Source organism: Chiloscyllium plagiosum, unplaced genomic scaffold, assembly GCF_037043375.1.
Source record: "Chiloscyllium plagiosum isolate Xiang-an unplaced genomic scaffold, Cpla_swu_hap1 HiC_scaffold_19, whole genome shotgun sequence".
NCBI lineage: Eukaryota > Metazoa > Chordata > Chondrichthyes > Orectolobiformes > Hemiscylliidae > Chiloscyllium > Chiloscyllium plagiosum.
In genome coordinates, this window is record NW_028270157.1 from 42,656,561 (window position 1) to 42,675,259 (window position 18,699).

At 41.9% G+C, this 18,699-nt stretch overlaps 1 protein-coding gene across 3 annotated transcripts in view; it reads right to left on the bottom strand.

Annotated features, from left to right (window-relative positions):
* LOC122559630 (protein FAM180A-like) overlaps nt 1-18,699 on the bottom strand; it is a 77,167-nt gene that overhangs the window by 12,393 nt on the left and 46,075 nt on the right. For all 3 annotated transcript variants that reach the window (XM_043709428.2, XM_087997253.1, XM_087997254.1), the window contains one exon: nt 771-874. In XM_043709428.2, coding sequence (XP_043565363.1) covers nt 771-874 — 104 coding nt within the window. The remainder of the gene's footprint in view (nt 1-770; nt 875-18,699) is intronic.

Below are 18,699 nucleotides of genomic sequence, written 5' to 3' on the forward strand. Positions count from 1 at the left end.
TATAAGTCATTGGTCAAACCACATTTGGAGTATTGTGTTCAGTCTGGGCACTTTATTTAAGAAAGGATGTTAAAGCCCTGGAGACAGTGCAAAGGGAGATATACAAGAATGATGCCAGGAATGAGGGATTTTAGATATAGCAAAAGATTAGAGAAATTGGGCTTATCTCCTTGGAGCAGAGATGGTTAAGAGATTACTTTACTGAGATGTTCAAATCTTATGTACAATTTTGACAGGGTAAAGAAGAATATTCTGCTTCGGTATGTCAGTGACTAGGGGTTACAATTTCAAGATTGTCAGCAAGAATGCTGGGAGTGAGATGAGGAGAAACATTTTTATTCAGAGAGTTGTTAGTCTTTGAAAAGCGCTGCTCTGGAGAGTATTGGAGGCAGATTCCATCAGAGGTTTCAAAAGCGAGTTGGATATATATTTGCAGGTAATGAATTTGGAGTGCTACAGAGATAGAGCTGGAGAGTGGGACTGGCTGGGTAGCACTTTCCAGAGCTGGTACAGACATGATGGGTCAAATAGCCTCCTTCTATATTGTAAAATTCTATTATTCTAAGAGCAGTTAATTATTTAACTATCCTTCACCAAGAAAATCATAAAGATACTCTTATCCTTAGGAGCAAGATGACAGTGAATGTTCACAATGAAAAGTTTCAGAAGCTAGTTAATTAATATATAATTGCTTTGTGTCTTATCATTTTAAGTATTCAATAACAGTGAAACAGAAGTGTAAAATGTGAGAGAGACAGAGAGAGAGAAACCTCATACAGCAGCTCCACGTCCTTATATGACTTCTGGAACACAGGATTAATAGGAATGTTGGAATCTAGATTTCTTTTTAGCCTCTGTGCAGATGGGAACAGAACTAGAAGAGGAAAAGAAAAAGAAATGTTGTTAATGTGAATAAAACAATAACAAAATCATGAACTTCAAACAATTCAATCTCAATAATATTCCATTAAGAACAGCATGTGGGCACAAATTAATGAACACCTGACAATGATATTATATTCAGTGCAAAACATAACATTCATTCATACTTTATATACAGTTGCCATCATGTAACAAACTCGAGGATACAGTTTCAGCTCTGAGTTCAATTCCCAGTTCTGGAGTAATTGTACCCTAAATTCTATATGTTTTGAAAATATTGTTGCCCTGAATTTTTCACTTAAAACTGTTTGCATATTAGTAAATGTGAAATCTGTTATCAACAATCAGAATCAGGCGGCATTTAAAATACATTCTTCACAGGAAGTGTTGCTTCAAAAAAATAATCCTTTGTATATTTGGTTAAATTTGCATAAAACAGATGAAGATAGGTTTCTATGGTAAAAATAAGCATTTTAACCACCATGTCAATTTAAGAGCTCTGAATTGTGTTTTTCTTGAGGTGTAAGCATTGTTGGGAAGGTCAGCATTTACTATCCATCTTGCTAGTGAGCTCCTTTCTTGAATTCCTGGAGTTCACGTGCTCCAAGTGCACCTACAGTGCAGTTAAGGAGGGGGGAGCTCCAGGATTTTGAGCAAATGACTGAAGGATTGGCTGCATAATTTCAAGGAGAAAGTGAGGACTGCAGATGCTGGAGATCAGAGCTGAAAATGTGTTGCTGGAAAAGCGCAGCAGGTCAGGCAGCATCCAAGGAGCAGGAGAATTGATGTTTCGGGCATGAGCCCTTCTTCCTGCATAATTTCAATTCAGGATGGTGTGTGGCTTGGTGGGGAGCTTGAAAGCGACTGCATTCCCACTCATTTGCTGACTTTGTCCTTCTGGTTAGTAGCTGTTGCAGGTTTAAAATGTGTTGCCAATGAAGCCTTGATGAGTTGCTGCAGTGCATTGGTACATGATAAAATGCTGTCACATGGTGGTGGAGGAAATGATTGATTCGGTTTTTTAAAATTCACTTGGAGGGAACGTGGGCGTTGCTGGCCGGCATTGATTGCCTGTCCACAGTTGCCCTTCAGAAGGTGGTGGTGAGCTGTCTTCTTGAAACACTGCAGCCCATGTCCTGTAGGTAGATGCATGATGACCTGAGGGAGGAACTCCAGGATTTTGACCCAGCGACAGTGAGGGAACAGCAATATATTTCAAAGTCCGGATGGCAAATGGCTTGGAGGGGAACTTGAGTTAGTCTTGTTCCCATGTATCTGCTGCCTTTGTCCTTCTCGATGGAAGCGTTTGTGGGTTTGGAAGATGCTGTCTAAGGATCTTTAATGAATTTTTGCAGTGTATCTTGTAGATAGTATACATTGCTACTACTGAGTGTCAGTGTGGAGGGAGTGGATGCTTGTGGGTGTGAAACCAATCAAGTGAGCTGCTTTGTCCTGGATGGTATCAAGTTTCTTGGGTATTGTTGGTATTGCATTCATCCAGGCAAGTGGGGAGTATTCCATCACACTCCTGACTTGTCCTTTGTGGATGGTGGACAGACTTCAGGGAGTCAGAAGGTGAGTTACTCACTGCAGTATTCTTAAACTCTAATCTGTTCTTGTAACCATTGTGTTTATGTGGTGAGTGCAGCTGAGTTTCTGGTCAATGGTAACCTTCAGGATTTTAACAGTGGGGGATTCAGTTATGGTAACACCATTCAATGCCAAGAGTTAGTGATTAAATTAGGAGAAAGTGAGGACTGCAGATATTAGAGATCAGAGTCAAGAGTGTGGTGCTGGAAACACACGGCAGGTCAGGCAGCATCCAAGGAGCAGGAGAATCGATGTTTCAGGCATAAGCCCTTCATCAGGAATGAGGCTTGTGGTCCGGGGATGGATGGGGTTGCTGAGAGATAAATGAGAGGGGAGTGGGGTTGGGGGGAAGATAGCTGAGAATGCAATAGGTTCAGCCATAGTGCGGTGGGGTTGGTTGTTGCGGGTGTCCCCTAGATGTAATCTGAAATGATCCGCAAGTAGACAGATCTTTCCCTATCCGCTCCACCCTCCTCCTATTTAGCACCTTCTCCCTCACCTTCATTGACCTCTTGCATTCTCAGCTACCTTCCTCCCAACCCCCTCCAATTTATCTCTCAGCACCCTGGTCCACAAGCCTCGTTCCTGATGAAGGGCTTATGCCTGAAACGTCGATTCTCCTGCTCCTCGGATGCTGGCTTACTGCTGTGCCTTTCCAGCACCACACTCTTGACTCAGTGATTAAATTGTCTGTTATTAGAGATGGGCATTGCCTGGCATTTGTACGGTGGGTAAATGGTACTTGCTACTTGTCAGCCCAAGCCTGGATATTGTCCAATTCGTACTTTATTTGAACATGGACTGCTTCAGTAACTGAGAAGTCATGAGTGGTGCTGAACATCTGACCTTATGATGAAGGAAAGGTCTTTGATGAAGCCGCTGAAGATGGTTGGGCCTAGCACATGACCCTGAGGAACTCCTGCAGTGATATCCTGTAGCTAAGATGACTGACCTCGAATAACCACGACTACCTATGTGCCAGGTATGACTTCAACCACTGCAAAGTTTTGAAAGGGTTCCTTGGTGTCACACTGAATGTGGCCTTGATGTCAAGGGCTGTCACTCTCACCTCTAGAATTCTGCTTTCTTGCTAATGTTTGAACCAAGGCTGTAATGAGGTCAGGAGTTGAGTGGCCCTGACGGAACCCAAACAGGCCATCACTGAGCAGGAGGTGCTGCTTGATAGTACTGTTGCTGACAGCTTCCATCACTTGTCTGATGATTGACAGTAGACTGATGGGGCGGGTTGGATTTGTCTTGCTTTGTGTGTACAGGACATATTTTCCAAACTGTCAGGTGGATGCCCGTGTTGTACCTTTGTAGGGTATCTCAAGTGTGGAAACAGGCCATTTGGCTGTACTAGAACAGCTTGGCTAGGCGAATGGCAAATTCTGGAGCACAACTCTTCAGTATTATTGCAGGAATATTGTCCGGGCCAATAATCATTGCAGTGTCCAGAGCCTCCAACTCTTTCTTGATATCATGTGGAGTGAATTGAATTGGCTGAAGGCTGAGGAGACTTAGATGATTGTCCATTCGGCACTTCCGGTCAAAGATTGCTGCCAGTACTTCAGGCTTATCTTTTGTACTGATGGGTTGGGCTTTACCATCATTGAGGATGGGGATATTTGTGGAGCCTCCTCCTCCAGTGAGTTGTTTAACTGCCCACCACCATTCATGACTGGATGTGACTGGACCGCAGAGCTTAGATCCAATCCATTGATTGTGGAATTGCTTAGGTCTGTCTATAACCTGCTTCTTGTGCTGTTTGGCATGCAAGTCGTCCTGTTTGCTGGCTTCACTGGGTTGACACCTCATTTTTAGGTATGCTTGGTGTTGTTCCTAGCATGTGTGCCTGCACTCTCCATTGAACCAGGGTTGAACCCCTGCCTTGATGGTCATGGTTGAGAGGGGTATATGCCGGGCCATGATGTTGCAGATTGTGCTGGAGTACAATTCTGCTGCTGTTGATGGACACAATGCCTCATGGATGCCCAGTCTGGAGTTCAACGTCAGTCCCATTTAGTACAGTGATAGTGCCACACAACTCAATAGAGGTTATTCTCAACATGTAGGTGAAACCTCATCTCTATAATGACTGTGCGGAGGTCACTCTTACGATATTATCATGGACAGATGCATCTGCAGCCGGCAGATTGGTAAGGATGAGGTCAAGTGTGTTTTTCTCTCTTGTTGGTTCCCTCACCACCTGCCACAGTCCTAGTCCAGTAGCAATGTCTTTTAAGAACCGACTAATTCAATCAGTAGTACTGCTGCCGAGTCGCTCTTGGTGAATATTGAAATCCCCCACCCAGGATGCATAATTATCACACTCAGTGCTTCCGTAAGTGTTCTCAACATAGAGGAGTACTGATTCATCAGCCAAGGGAGGATGATATGTATGTGATAATCAGCAGGCAATTTCCTTGATCATGTTTAACCTGAAGCCATGAGACTTCATGAGGTCCAGAGTCAATGCTGAGGACTCCCAGGGCAACGATCTCCTTCCTGGCTGTATACCACTGTGCTGCTACCTCTGCTGGTGGGACAGAACTTAGAGTCATAGAGTCATACAGCATGGAAACAGACCCTTTGGTCTAATCAGTCCATGCTGAACATAATCCCAAATTAAACTAGTCCCACCTGCCTACTCCTGGCCCGTTTTCCTCCAAACCTTTCCTATTCATGTGCTTATCCAAATGTCTTTTAAATGCTGTAATTATGCCCACATCCATCACTTCCTCAGGAGGTTCATTCCACACATGAACCACCCTCTATGTAAAAAAAATTGCCCCTCAGGTCTTTTTTAAATCTTCTCCTCTCACCTTAAAAATGTGCCCTATAGTCTTAAAATTCCCTGTCTTTTGGAAAAGACAACTACCATTAACTCTATCTATATCCCCATAACATATCCAGAAATGGTGATGGCGGAGTCTGGGATATTGTCTGTAAGGTATGATTCCGTGAGTATGATTATGTCAGGCTGGTGTTTGACTAGTCTGTTAGATAGGGCAGAAGTGGGTATTGCAGGTGCTGGAGATTAGAGTCAAAATTAGAGCGGTGCTGGAAAAACACAGCATCTGAGGAGCAGGAAAATTGACATTTTGGGCAAAAGCCCTTCATCAGGAATGAGGCTTCATTCCCAGTCTGTTAGACAATTCTCTCAATTTTGGTACTAGCTCCCAGATGTTAGTCAGGAAGCCTTTGCAGTATCAACAGGGCTGTTTCTGCCATTGTGTCTTCTAGTGCCTTGGTCAATGCCAGGTGATCCGTTCAGTTTCATTTTTTTATTAAGACTTTGTAGATATTGATACAACTGATTATCTTGGTGAACATTTCAGAAGGTAGTTGACAGACAACCACGTTGCTGTGGGTCTGGAGTCACATGTGGGCCAGCCCAGATGAGAATGGCAGATTTCCTTCCCTGAAGGACGATAGTGAGCCAGATGAAAGTTTTTCTGACAATCGATAGTGGTTTCTAGTCATCAGTAGTTTCTTAATATCAGATTTCCTTTTTAATACTGAATTCAAATTCGGAATGAGAGACTTGTAAATTCTGATGGGCCGACTGTGAGACGGTGAGTAATTTTCCAAGAATTACAAGTTTCTGATAAGACCTTTTGGAATGGATTCTCATTGTTGGTAACCTTCAGGATGTTGTTGGTGGGGCAGTCATCAATGGAAATGCCATTCAATGTAAAGGGGAGATGGGTGGATTCTCTTGGTTAGAGACGGTCATTGTCTGACACTGATGTGTCATTAATTTTATTTGTTACTTCACAACCCAAGCCTGGATGTTTTCTAGGTCTTACTGTGTGTGGGCAAAGGTTGCCTCTGTAACCAACGAGTTAAAAATTATGCAATTATCAGCAAACATTTTCACTTCTCAGTTTAATTCAGAAGGTATCTCATTGATGAAGCAGGAAATAATTGGGCTGCACGCTATTCTGAAGAATTCCTGTATCGACATCCATGAGCTGAGACAATTGGTTCCGACAATCATAATCATCTTCCTTTATGCATGGAATGTCTTCAATTAATGGAGAGCTTTTCCTTTGATTCTCATCGGCTTAAATATTTGCTAAGCCTGCTTGATGTGGCACTCAGTCAAATGCTGCCTTAATGTCAAGGGCAGTCAATTTCATCTCGCCTGTGGAGTTAAGCTGTTTTGTCCATGTTTATACAAAGGTGTGTAACGAGGGCAAGAGCTTAGTGGTCCAGTTGAGCATTAGTGAGCAGGTGATTGCTAATTACGTCCCACTTGGTATCACTATTGACGACTCTTTCCATCACTTCATTGACCATCGAGAGTAGACTGACGGGATGGTAAATGGTCAAATTAGATGTGTTCTGCTTTTTGTGTACAGGGTCTACCTGGGTAATTTTCCACAGTGGTACAACTGTACTGGAACATATGCAATCAGTTTAAAATCACACAACACCAAGTTATAGTCCAACAGGTTTATTTGGAAGCAGTAGCTTTTGGACCACTGCTCCTTCATCAGGTGATTGTGGAGAATAAGATTGCAAGACACAGAATTTATAGCAAAAGTTTCCAGTGTGATGTAACTGAAATTATATATTGAAAAAGACCTGAATTGGTTGTTAAGTCTCTCATCTTTTAAAATGATCATGTTAGCATACCCACCATATACGTGGCAGGTACTCATGCAACTCAGAAAACATTGTCTACCTCATACGCTGCAGGCTTGGATGCCCTGAGGCACGGTACATTGGTGAGACCAAACAGAGGCTACGGCAACAGATGAATGGACACCACAGAATAATCAACAGACAGGAGTGTTTCCTCCCAGTCGAGAACACTTCAGCGGTCTGGGACATTTGACTTCAGTCCTTTGGGTGACCATCCTCCAAGGCAGGCTTCAGGACAGGCAGCAGTGAAAAGTGGCCGAGCACAGGCTGGTAGCTGAGTTCCGTACCCATAGTGAGGGTCTCAACTGGTACCTTGGGTTCATGTTACACTACAGGTGACCCCATTGCACTATATATATGTATATATAACACACACAAACACACACACACACTCTCTCATAGACATTCGCAGTCCCCCCAAATCACACCCCCCAACGCACACATATACATATAAGTTTGTGGGGTGAATTTGAACTTGGAGAATTACATTTTACTTTGCTCAAAAAATGCAGGAATCCATTGAAGATTCTGTAAATTTGTTTTTAGAATAGAGTCAGTCTGACCGTTGTGGCACAGACAGCCTCACAGGGAGCTAACACCTTCAATACATTATGTGGGCCGACATGACACCAATTGTTAAAGTTCACTTGAGAATGTAACTTTTAAAAAAGGTTTTGCAATTTGCATATGTAAGAAATGAAACCAATGTGGTCATTCTAAAAGATGAGAGACTTAACAAACAATCCAGGTCTTTTTCAATATATAATTTCAGTTACATCACACTGGAAACTTTTGCTATAAATTCTGTGTCTTACAATCTTATTCTCCACAATCACCTGATGAAGGAGCAGTGCTCTGAAAGCTAGTGCTTCCAATTAAACCTGTTGGACTATAACCTGGTGTTGTGTGATTTTTAACTTTGTACATCCCAGTCCAACATCGGCTTCTCCAAATCATACGCAATCAGGCTTGTCTTGATACCACATAAGGTGAATTGAATTAATTGAAGATTGGCATATATGATGATAGGGTGTTCAAGAAGAAGCTAAGATGGATCATTCACTCAGCACTTTCAGTTGAGAGTGGTCGCAAATGCTTCAGCTTTATCTTTTGCACTAATGTGTCACAATTAGCGATGGGACTGTTTTCAAAACCTCTTCACTGGTTAGTTGTTTAATTGTATACCACCATTCATGACAACATGTGGCTGAACTGCAGAGCTTTGATGTGAGCTGTTGATTTTGGAATGGCTTAGTCTATCTATCTTCCAGTGCTTAGCATGTGCACAGTTTTGTCTTGTAGCAACCTAACTTTAATGCAACTTTAAAACAATGTATATAACTCTCTTCCAGTCACTTTGGGGTACAAATTCAGTTTCTATAAATTAAAGCAAAAAACACAGTTGAAAGCATTTCAACCTATCAGTTTACGTCCTTGCATCTAAAACAAAGTTTACGTTTTGAAGTCTCAAAGTAAGCCTGAAAATGTAACTAGCAGAGATTCCAAATGGTGATTTGTTTACCCTAAACACCAATTTTCTGAGAAGGACGTGCAGTTTTTAAAACTTGCACAAAAGATTGCAGAAGAATGAATCCAGCTGAAAGCACTTCTAGATCATTTGACAATTTTGACTGAATTATACTGAAGAAACCAGCAAAATCAAGTGGAAAACCCAAGTAATTGTTTTCAAATATATTATCAGCTTTTTTGCAAATATTCTTTTAATAACCAACACTCAGAGATGCACAATTTTTGCTTACTTCATTGGTTTATATTGACTTCATTCATCAATTTGTATCAAACCGTAAACATAATTTCAGTACTTTTCTCAGTTCAGTTGGCTGGTTTGCAATGCAGCGTGACATCAGCAAGGGTTCAATTCCCATACTGGTTGAGGTTACTATGAAGATCCCACCTTCTCAACCTCATCCCTCACATGAGGTGTGGTGACCCTCCGATTAAAGCAACATCAGTCACCTCTCTCTCAAATGAAGAGCAGCCTCTGGGACTATGGCAACGTTACATTACCCACACTAATGCATCTCCATTTTATAATGTGTAAGATATGCCAAACTACAGTCAATTCTGCTACAACACAGTAGTTCCATTCTCGTGCAATCTTGTGTTATAAGAAAATTGTGTACTAGCAGCACCATTTAAACACATGTGGCCGGAATCACGTTATAACCAGTAGACATTTTCTAAGTTTGTGCTTTACACATAGTTTGCCCAATTCACCAAATATGTTATAGCGAATTCATGTTCAAGAAACACTCATTATAGCAGAATGATCTGTATTCTGATGTAGCCAATGTTTGTGACAGCATGAAGCAACCAGGCCTATGTTCATTCCCACATCAATGACAAGTACATTCAATAATTTTCTTGTGTTTACTTCAACAGTAAAAAACATGTTGATTTGAATTTATTTTGGCACCCATAAGCTGTAGAAGTTGGAACTGATATCTAAAGGAAATATCCTCATACTTTACATTCCAACATCTGTTTTCACTTATTAAAGTGCCAACAATACAATTTTTTAAAAACTGCACTGATGTTTAAAGGTTTAAAATTTGACAAAAATATATCCTATTTTCTGAAATTCTTTTCCCCTTCTCAATTGTGTTTTTTAGTCACTTATCAGCATGCATATATGCTGGGAATATTATTTACTACTCTTAGACTTTTTTATGCAATCCTCAATTAGCTAGCTAGTTAAGACATTCAGTAACAAAATATACAGACCTGGAAGGTCTCAAGTTCGCTGTCTAGACTCTATTGAGCAGCTGATACTCATATTTGAGATTTTAGTATGAGACTGGGCATCTTGGATTAGAAAACAAAGGTGAGGTAATTGGGGTTCCTGCCCTTGTGTATAATCCTCAAGGTCATGGGAGTCAGGCTGTCAAAAACCATACGAAAACCGACTGTCTTACTTCATATATAAGGATAAAGCACATCTGTGAAGCCAACCTGCAACACGATTTAGTCGCAAAATGAAAGAATGCCCTACTCTAGTGTCCACGAAAAGCACAACGACAGCGTGCTGCAGCACTGTGGGTCTACTACATCATATGGATAGTGGCCATTCAAGCAGGTAACTCACACCATTTTCTCAAATGTGCTGCATGACCTGAATTTTAGACTTGAACTCACACACAAATAACATTCACTTCACAGAAATGTCAATCAATCACCATCACCAACAGGAAGGAACTTAACCATTTCACCTGCACAGTTAAAGGTAGTACAAGTGCTAAAACTCCCTTTGTCACCATCCGCCATTGACCAGAAACATAACTGGACGAGGCAGTGCAGATGCACTTTGCAAATACTACCAAAGTCCCACTCATCATTCTGACTTGGAACTTTACTGAGATTGTTCAGTATCACTGGTTCAAAAACCTGGAACTGCCGTGCATCAAGGAGTATTTTGCATCAGTATTTACTGTGGAAAAGGATATGAATATAGATTGTAGGGAAATAGATGGCGACACCTTGAAAAATGTCCAGATTACAGAGGAGGAAGTGCTGGATGTCTTGAAACGCATAAAGGTGGATAAATCCCCAGCACCTGATCAGATGTACCCTAGAACTCTGGGGGAAGCAAGAGAAGTGATTGCTGGGCTTCTTGCTGAGATATTTGTATCATTGATAGTCACAGGTGAGGTGCCAGAAGACTGGAGGTTGGCTCACGTGGTTTCACTGTTTAAGAAGGGTGGTAAGGACAAGCCAGGGAACTATAGACCAGTGAGCCTGATGTCAGTGGTGGGCAAGTTGTTGGAGGGAATCCTGAAGGACAGGATGAAAATGTATTTGGAAAGGCAAGGACTGATTAGGGATAGTCAACATGGCTTTGTGCGTGGGAAATCATGTCTCACAAACTTGATTGAGTTTTTTGAAGGAGTAACAAAGAGGATGGATGAGGGCAGAGCAGTAGATGTGATCTATATGGACTTCAGTAAGGTGTTTGACCAGGTTCCCCATGGGAGACTGGTTAGCAAGGTTAGATCTCACAGAATACAGGGAGAATCTGCCATTTGGGTACAAAACTGGCTTAAAGGTAGAAGGCAGAGGGTAGTGGTGGAGGGTTGTTTTTCAGACTGGAGCCCTATGACCAATGGAGAGCCACAAGTATCGGTGCCGGGTCCTCTACGTTTTGTCATTTAAATAAATGATTTGGATGCAAGCATAAGAGGTATAGTTAGTAAGTTTGTAGATGACACCAAAATTGGAGGTGTAGTGGACAGCGAATAAGGTTACCTCAAATTGCAACGGAATCTTGATCAGATGGGTCACTGGGCTGAGAAGTGGCAGATGGAGTTTAACTCAGATAAATGCGAGGTGCTGCATTTTGGGAAAGCAAATCTTCGCAGGAATTATACACTTAATGGTAGGGTCCGAGGGAATGTTGCTGAACAAAGAGACCTTGGAGTACAGGTTCATAGCACCTTGAAAGTGGAGTCGCAGGTAGATAGAATAGTGAAGAAGACATTCAGTATGCTTTCCTTTATTGGTCAGAGTACTGAGTATGGGAGTTGGGAGGTCATGTTGCAGCTGTATGGGACACTGGTTAGGCCACTGTTGGAATATTGCGTGCAATTCTGGTCTCCTTCCTATTGAAAAGATGTTGTGAAACTTGAAAAGGTTCAGAAAAGATTTACAAGGATGTTGCCAGGGTTGGAGGATTTGAGCTATAGGGAGAGGCTGAACAGGCTGGGGCTCTTTTCCCTAGAGCGTCAGAGGCTGAGGGGTAATCTTCTAGAGGTTTACAAAATTATGAGGGGCATGGATAGGATCAATAGACCAAGCATTTTCCCTGGGATCGTGGAGTCCAGAACTAGAGGGCATCGGTTTAGAGTGAAGGGAAAAGATATAAAAGAGACCTAAGGAGCAACTTTTTCACATACAGGGTGGTATGTGTATGGAATGAGCTGCCAGAGGAAGTGGTGGAGGCTGGTACAATTGCAACATTTAAGAGACATTTGGATGGGTATATGAATAGGAAGGGTTTGGAAGGATATGGGCCAGGTGCTGGCAGGTGGGACTAGATTGGGTTGGGATATCTGGTTGGCATGAACGGGTTGGACCGAAGGGTCTGTTTCCGTGCTGTACATCTCTATGGCTCTGTGACTCTGGATGTATTTACACCACATGGACTTCAATGCTTCAAGAAGGCAGCCCCTCCCCCACCATATTACCATCTCAAGGGCAATGAGTTATTTACTTATTTATTTTTATTTATTCATTTGTAGGATGTGGGTATCACTGGCTGGGCCAGCACTTATTTCCCATCCCTAGTTGCCCTTGAGAAGGTGATGGTGAGCTGCCTTCTTGAACTGCTGCAGTCATCTGCTGTGTCATTAGGGAGGGAGTTCCAGGATTGTGACCCAGCGATAGTGAAGGAATAGCAAAACATTTCCAAATCAGGATGATGGGTGGCTTGGAGGGGGAACTTGAAGGTGGTGGTGTTCCCATGAATGTGCTGCCCTTGTTCTTCTAGATGGTCGTGGTCATGGGTTTGGAAAGTGCTTTCTGAGGATCTTTGGTGAATTTCTGCAGTGCATCTAGTAGATAGTACACACTGATGCTACTGAGCATCAGTGGTGGAGGGAGTGAATGCTTGTGGATGCAGTGCCAATCAAGTGGGCTGCTTTGTTCAGGATTGTGTCAAGCTTCTTCAGTGGCCTTGGGGCTGCACTCATCCAGGCAAGTGGGAAATATTCCATTACACACCTGACTTGAGCCTTGAGATGGTGGACAAACTTTTAGGAGTCAGGAGATGCATTAATTACCACAGTATTCCCAACTTCTGACCTGCTTTTGTAGCTGCTGCATTTAGGTGGTGAGACCAGTTAAGTTTCTGATCAATGATAACTCCCAGGATGTGGAGGATCCAGTGATGGTAACGCTATTGAATGTCAAGGGACGGTGGTTAGATTGTTTCTTATCGGTGATACTCATAGCCTGATTTTGTGTGGTGCAAATGTTACTTACCACCTGTCAGCCCAAGCCTGGATATTGTCCAGATCTTGTTGCATTTGGACACAGATTGCTTCAGTATCTGAGGAATTGCAAATGGTGCTGAACATTGCATAATCATTGGCAAACATCCCCACTTCTGACATTATGATGGAGGGAAGGTCATTGATGAAGCAGCTAAAGATGGCTAGGCCTTGGACACTGAGGAACTCCTGCAGAGACGTTCTGGAGCTGAGATGACTGACCTCCAACAATCACAACCTCATTCCTATGTGTCAGGTATGACTCCAAGCACCGGAGAGTTTGCCCCAGATACTCATTGATTCCAGTTTTTCTCGTGCTCATTGATGCCACACTCAGTGCAATGCGGCCTTGATTTCAGGGGCTATCACTCACCTCTGGAATTCAGCTGTTTTGTCTATGTTTGAACCAAAGCTGCAATGAGGTCAGGAGCTGAGTAGCACTGACAGAAGTCAAACTGGGCTTCACTGAGCAGGTTATTGCTGAGCAGGTGCTGCTTGGTAGCACTATTGATGACACCTTCCATCATTTTACAGATTAATGAAGTTAGACTGATGGGGCAGTAACTGGCCAGGTTGGATTTGTCCTGCTTTTTATGTACAGGACATACTTGGGCAATTTTCCACATTGTCAGGTAGATGCCAGTGTTGTAACTGCACTGGAACAGCTTGGCTAGGGAAGCTGCAAGTTCTGGAGCACAAGTGCTATTGCCGGAATGTTGTCAGGCCCTGTAGCCTTTGCAGTATCCAGTGCCTCCATCTGTCCCATGACGTCACATGGAGTGAATGGAATTGGCTGAAGACTGGTATCTGTAATTCTGATATTTGTGTGGTGCAAATGTTACTTACCACCTGTCAGCCCAAGCCTGATATTGTACAGATCTTATTGCATTTGGACACAGACTGCTTCAGTATCTGAGGAATCGTGAATGGTGCTGAACATTGAGTAATCGTTGGCAAACATCCCCACTTCTGACATTATGATGGAGGGAAGGTCATTGATGGGGACCACTGGAGGAGGCCAAGATGGGTCATCCACTCAGCACTTCTGGCTGAAGATTGCTGCGAAAGCTTCAGCCTTATCTTTTGCACTGATGTGCTGGGCTCTTCCATCATTGAGGATGTTAACAATTGACCTCAGTCAGTAACACTCACGTTACACGAACAAATTAAACTTAATTAAGTCAAAGTCTTTATTTTGTAACAAAACAATCTGAGAAAACATTTGGGAAAAGAAGTGACAATATGGAGAAAAATATGAGTTGCTCATTGAATGAAAGTGAAAACAGTCTTGTTTGTTAGCAAAAGACCTGATGTACATCCCATAACTCAATGAAATTAGTGACACGATGGAAAGTGGTCATTTTTGATTAAATGTTGGTTGTATTATTCACCAAATAGTAGAACGATTGTTCAGGTGGAAATTAGTTTGGGACGTTTGTGATTCCAGACTTGGAGTGTCTGAACAAAGAGACTCCAAAGTATGATCCTCAGGCCTCATCTGAATAGTTAGGGTGAGTTCACCCTATGATAAAGCAAAATTGCAATCTGTGACCCTCAGGTTAATTTGGTTCAGGCAGTGATGGAAGTTGGCCATCAATGTTCACTTTTTTGTTGAAGTGTGAAACCCATTCATTTAAGAAAACAACAGTTTACATTTTTATTGCATAGCTACACATAGGCAGCATAGCCTTTTTTTTTAGCTAAGAGGAACTCCTGGTTTGCAGTGGAGTTGCATAGCTAAGAAGCAAGATCAGTGGGTTTGTTTCATGTGAAATGCACTTCATGCTTCTCTTTTGTTAGGGATCTGAGCCCAGCAGGCCGAACACCTGACCCATTCACAGTGGACACATTTCTCAAAGAAACTTTGACAGAAATTGATTCTTAATTTACATGGAATCATAGAATAGAATCACAGATTTTTACAGCACAGGAAAAGGTGATTCAGTCTATCATGTTTGCGCTAACTTTCTCAACAGCAACTCCCCTAGTTCTCCCATCTCGCTTCTTATCTCTTACCATGGGAATCTTTGCTTTTCAGAAGTTTATCTCTTCTGAAAGCTTCAATTGACTTTGGCTCCACCACACTCTCAGACAGTGTTCTCTGGAAGACAGTGTTCTCTCATGTTTCCATTGCTTCTTTTCCCAATCATCTAAAGTATGTTTGCTGGCAAGTTCACTTTGTGGCACTCTTGTCAAACAACTTTGGAAATCCACATACACAATATCAAAAAGGTTATTAAAATGCTTAGTCAAGTTAAACACAATTTTCCGTGTACAAATCTGATCTGCCTTGCCTTAATTAAAGTACGTGTGTCCAAGCAACTACTAGTTCTCTGGGAAATGATCATTTTAAGAGTACCAGTACCAGTATGAATAAAGTGAAAGAAAATATTGTCCTATCTTACACCCGCATATGAATAGTTTCAGCAGAGGTCACTGATTAGCAATGAAGCAGTATCGTCAGTAATTATTTACTATCTTAACCAAAGGTACAGCACTCATGAATGTCATTTCTGAAATGAGACCATTCAGCAAGAGCAGGAGGGAAAATTTGGCACTGACTGTAACCTGATTGAATAAAAAAAGGACTGCAAATTTCTCCGAAAGGCACAAAGTTGACCAAGCAGAAGAATTGCATCGGTTATATTTCCCTTTTGATACTTTCATTTTGGGTTTAAATAAATTATTTACAGAATGAAGATCTCCTTTCACTGCCCTGATCGAGCACTCCCATACTGCAAGATAGATACCCATTACTCCAGCAGTGAATAGAACACCGATCTCAGGACAAAAGAACAAAGGACAACTTACTTGCCTGTTGATGACTCTGTCTGAATTCTAAGTCTGCCACCCACCTGAGACCTTAACTTGCTGCATCTTACTGAGTCATATGTGCAGTGCTAGACAGAACAGAAAGCTAAGAAAGAGAGGAAAATGGTTGAGAGGGATAGAACGGAATAAAGAACTTTTAGATAATAAAACATGTGAGCCTCTTCAAATGTTCCACACATAATGTAACATTTAAATTCAAATACAGTCACTCGATCTATGGAAGAATTACACTGCAATGAGAATAAAGCTAATCACGTCAGCGGGTGCCATGCTTAAGTGAAACTATTCAGTGATTGATGTCGACTAGTCAGCTCCAAGGACTGCCTGAAGGTGTCACTGTTCAGAAAGTGGCAACAGGGAGAGACTGAATAGGCTGAGGGGTGACCTTATAGAGGTTTATAAAATCATGAGGGACATGAATAGGGTAAATAGACAAGGTCTTTTCCCTGGGGTGGGGGAGTCCAGAACTAGAGGGCATAAGTTTAGGATGAGAGAGGAAAAATTTAAAAAGGACCTAAGGGGCAACTTTTTCATGCAGAGGGTGGTGCGTGTATGGAATGAGCTGCCAGAGGAAGTAGTGGAGGCTGGTACAATTATAACTTTCAAAAGGTAGATGAATAGGAAGTGATTAGGGGCCAAGTGTTGGCAAATGGGACTAGATTAGGTTAGGCTATCTCATCGGCATGGTTGTACAGAAGGGTCTGTTTAGGTGCTGCACATCTCTATGACTCCATGACTCTAATTAGAGCGGTCCTTAAAGCCCTTCCAATACGTTCACACAAAGGAGCATTCATCTCAACTTCTAAGGTGCCAAGTGATATTGCCAGTGACCCACCATTGAACTCCATCTCACTCAAACATTATATTATAGGGGTAATGGATTAAAAACACGAAAAAGTAAGTTAATGAACCTAAAGGGTTGGATGTTGTTAAGAAGTAGTTGCAGGTAAGTTAAGTGGAATTTTGGCACTTTTGGAGAACTGTTGGTCTGTAAACACAACTTGTGCACGCATAGTTCTGTATTCATTTTTGTGTAAGCTTCCTATTTTTGTCGGACTTCTGTCTTATGAAGAAACTTGGTAGAAGTCTTGGAAATGATAGAGAAAGTGAAAGTCTTTGTGGGAGCCTTAGGAGGAGAACAGTCAGGTCTAAAGTGACTTCATTTTACTGAGGCGACTTTTCATTTTTGCAGACATGGCTATTGTGATCTTCTCATCAGATTGCAGTCAGCAGGCTTTGCTGCTCTATTTCTTCACTTTAGCTTAACATCTTCCTCATCACATGATGAAACAGTTGCATCCCCTTGTTATTATTGTCAAGTTTTGCAAACTCAGAGGTCACTTCATATGTTACAAAGGTCCTGCAATTGGACTCAATTCCAGCACCAACTAGATTTTTCTGTGCATTCCAAACAAGACTTCAGAATGGTTATGTGTTCTACCACACTTCTTGTGATTTTGGGGTTTCTTAAGATAAGAAATATGTCCCCAGTGCACATCCTGATGTTGGAAAATATATGATATGCTTCTGTGTGTTCTTCAAGACTTCCACACCTGCCTGGAAGCCAAGACAGTAAATCGGGTGAACACCCAAGCATGGAGCTGGCCAAAGAGGAAAGATGCATTCTGTGTGGAGAGAAACAGTTTGAGAGGTAAAGTGTTAGAAAGAAAGAAAGAATTCCAGAGCTTAAGGCCTAAGCATGGCTGAAAGCTTGGATGCTAAAGGTGAAATCATTAAAATCTGGGCATGTGTCAGAGGAGAGAACAGGGGGAAGACAGATGTTCTGTTGTTTCTATGAAGTGGTTACAGAAACTGCAAGGTGCAAAGGCATGGAAAGTTTTGAAAACAGGGACATGAACTTTAAAATGAATGCTGATCCGGGAGCCACTGGATATCAGCAAGCATAGGGGTGATGGGAACCAGAACTTATCCAAGTTCTAAAGAGTGTATGGAATGCCTCTGTTAATCAATTGATTTCAGATTTCCAGCATCCACAATACAGTGTTTTTTGTTACAGTTAATCATCCTAATTCACAACTTTCAGGGCTGGAATGGTGAGATTGTTACACGATTAAAGAGTCATGTCAGCTCCCTATGTATTTAGTCCCCAGTGCACATCCTGATGTTGGAAAATATATGATATTGACATGTGGGATCAGGTAATTAGTAACACACAGTAGAGACTTATTAATGAAATAAAATTGCTGTCTGTTCATAAAATAGCGTAAAATGTATTTGCAGTATTGACTGATTCATGATCTTCCACAATTGTTGCCTGCACAAAAGGGGAGCAAACTTCAGAAAAAATTACCCTGTTAGGTTTCAACTGGAATGAATGAGGTTTTGAAAGTAAAACATTCATGCATAATTTATTGAATTTCCTGGTCTTATGAATATTGGGATCTTGGAAGTCTGCGGGAAGGACATCAATATTTGGGACCGGGTGAAAGGGGGCGAACTTCTGTGGGAATTGTCCCAATCATCTGGTATGGCTTCAATGAAACAGCTGCATAAAGCTTTAAAAAACCAATGGTAACAATTGTGCATTGTTCTTCTGGCATTTCTAGCAGCTAATTTACCAACATTACAGTGGAAATGCAACAATCCCCATCTACGCCTCCTCACCAGGCTTTTCCAGTGCTGTGCTTTACATAAGCTTGCTTTGCTAAAACTATGAGACTGGGTGCACCAGACCTGGAAATATTTATTGAAGCCTTTATCCTTCAGCCAACAAAAC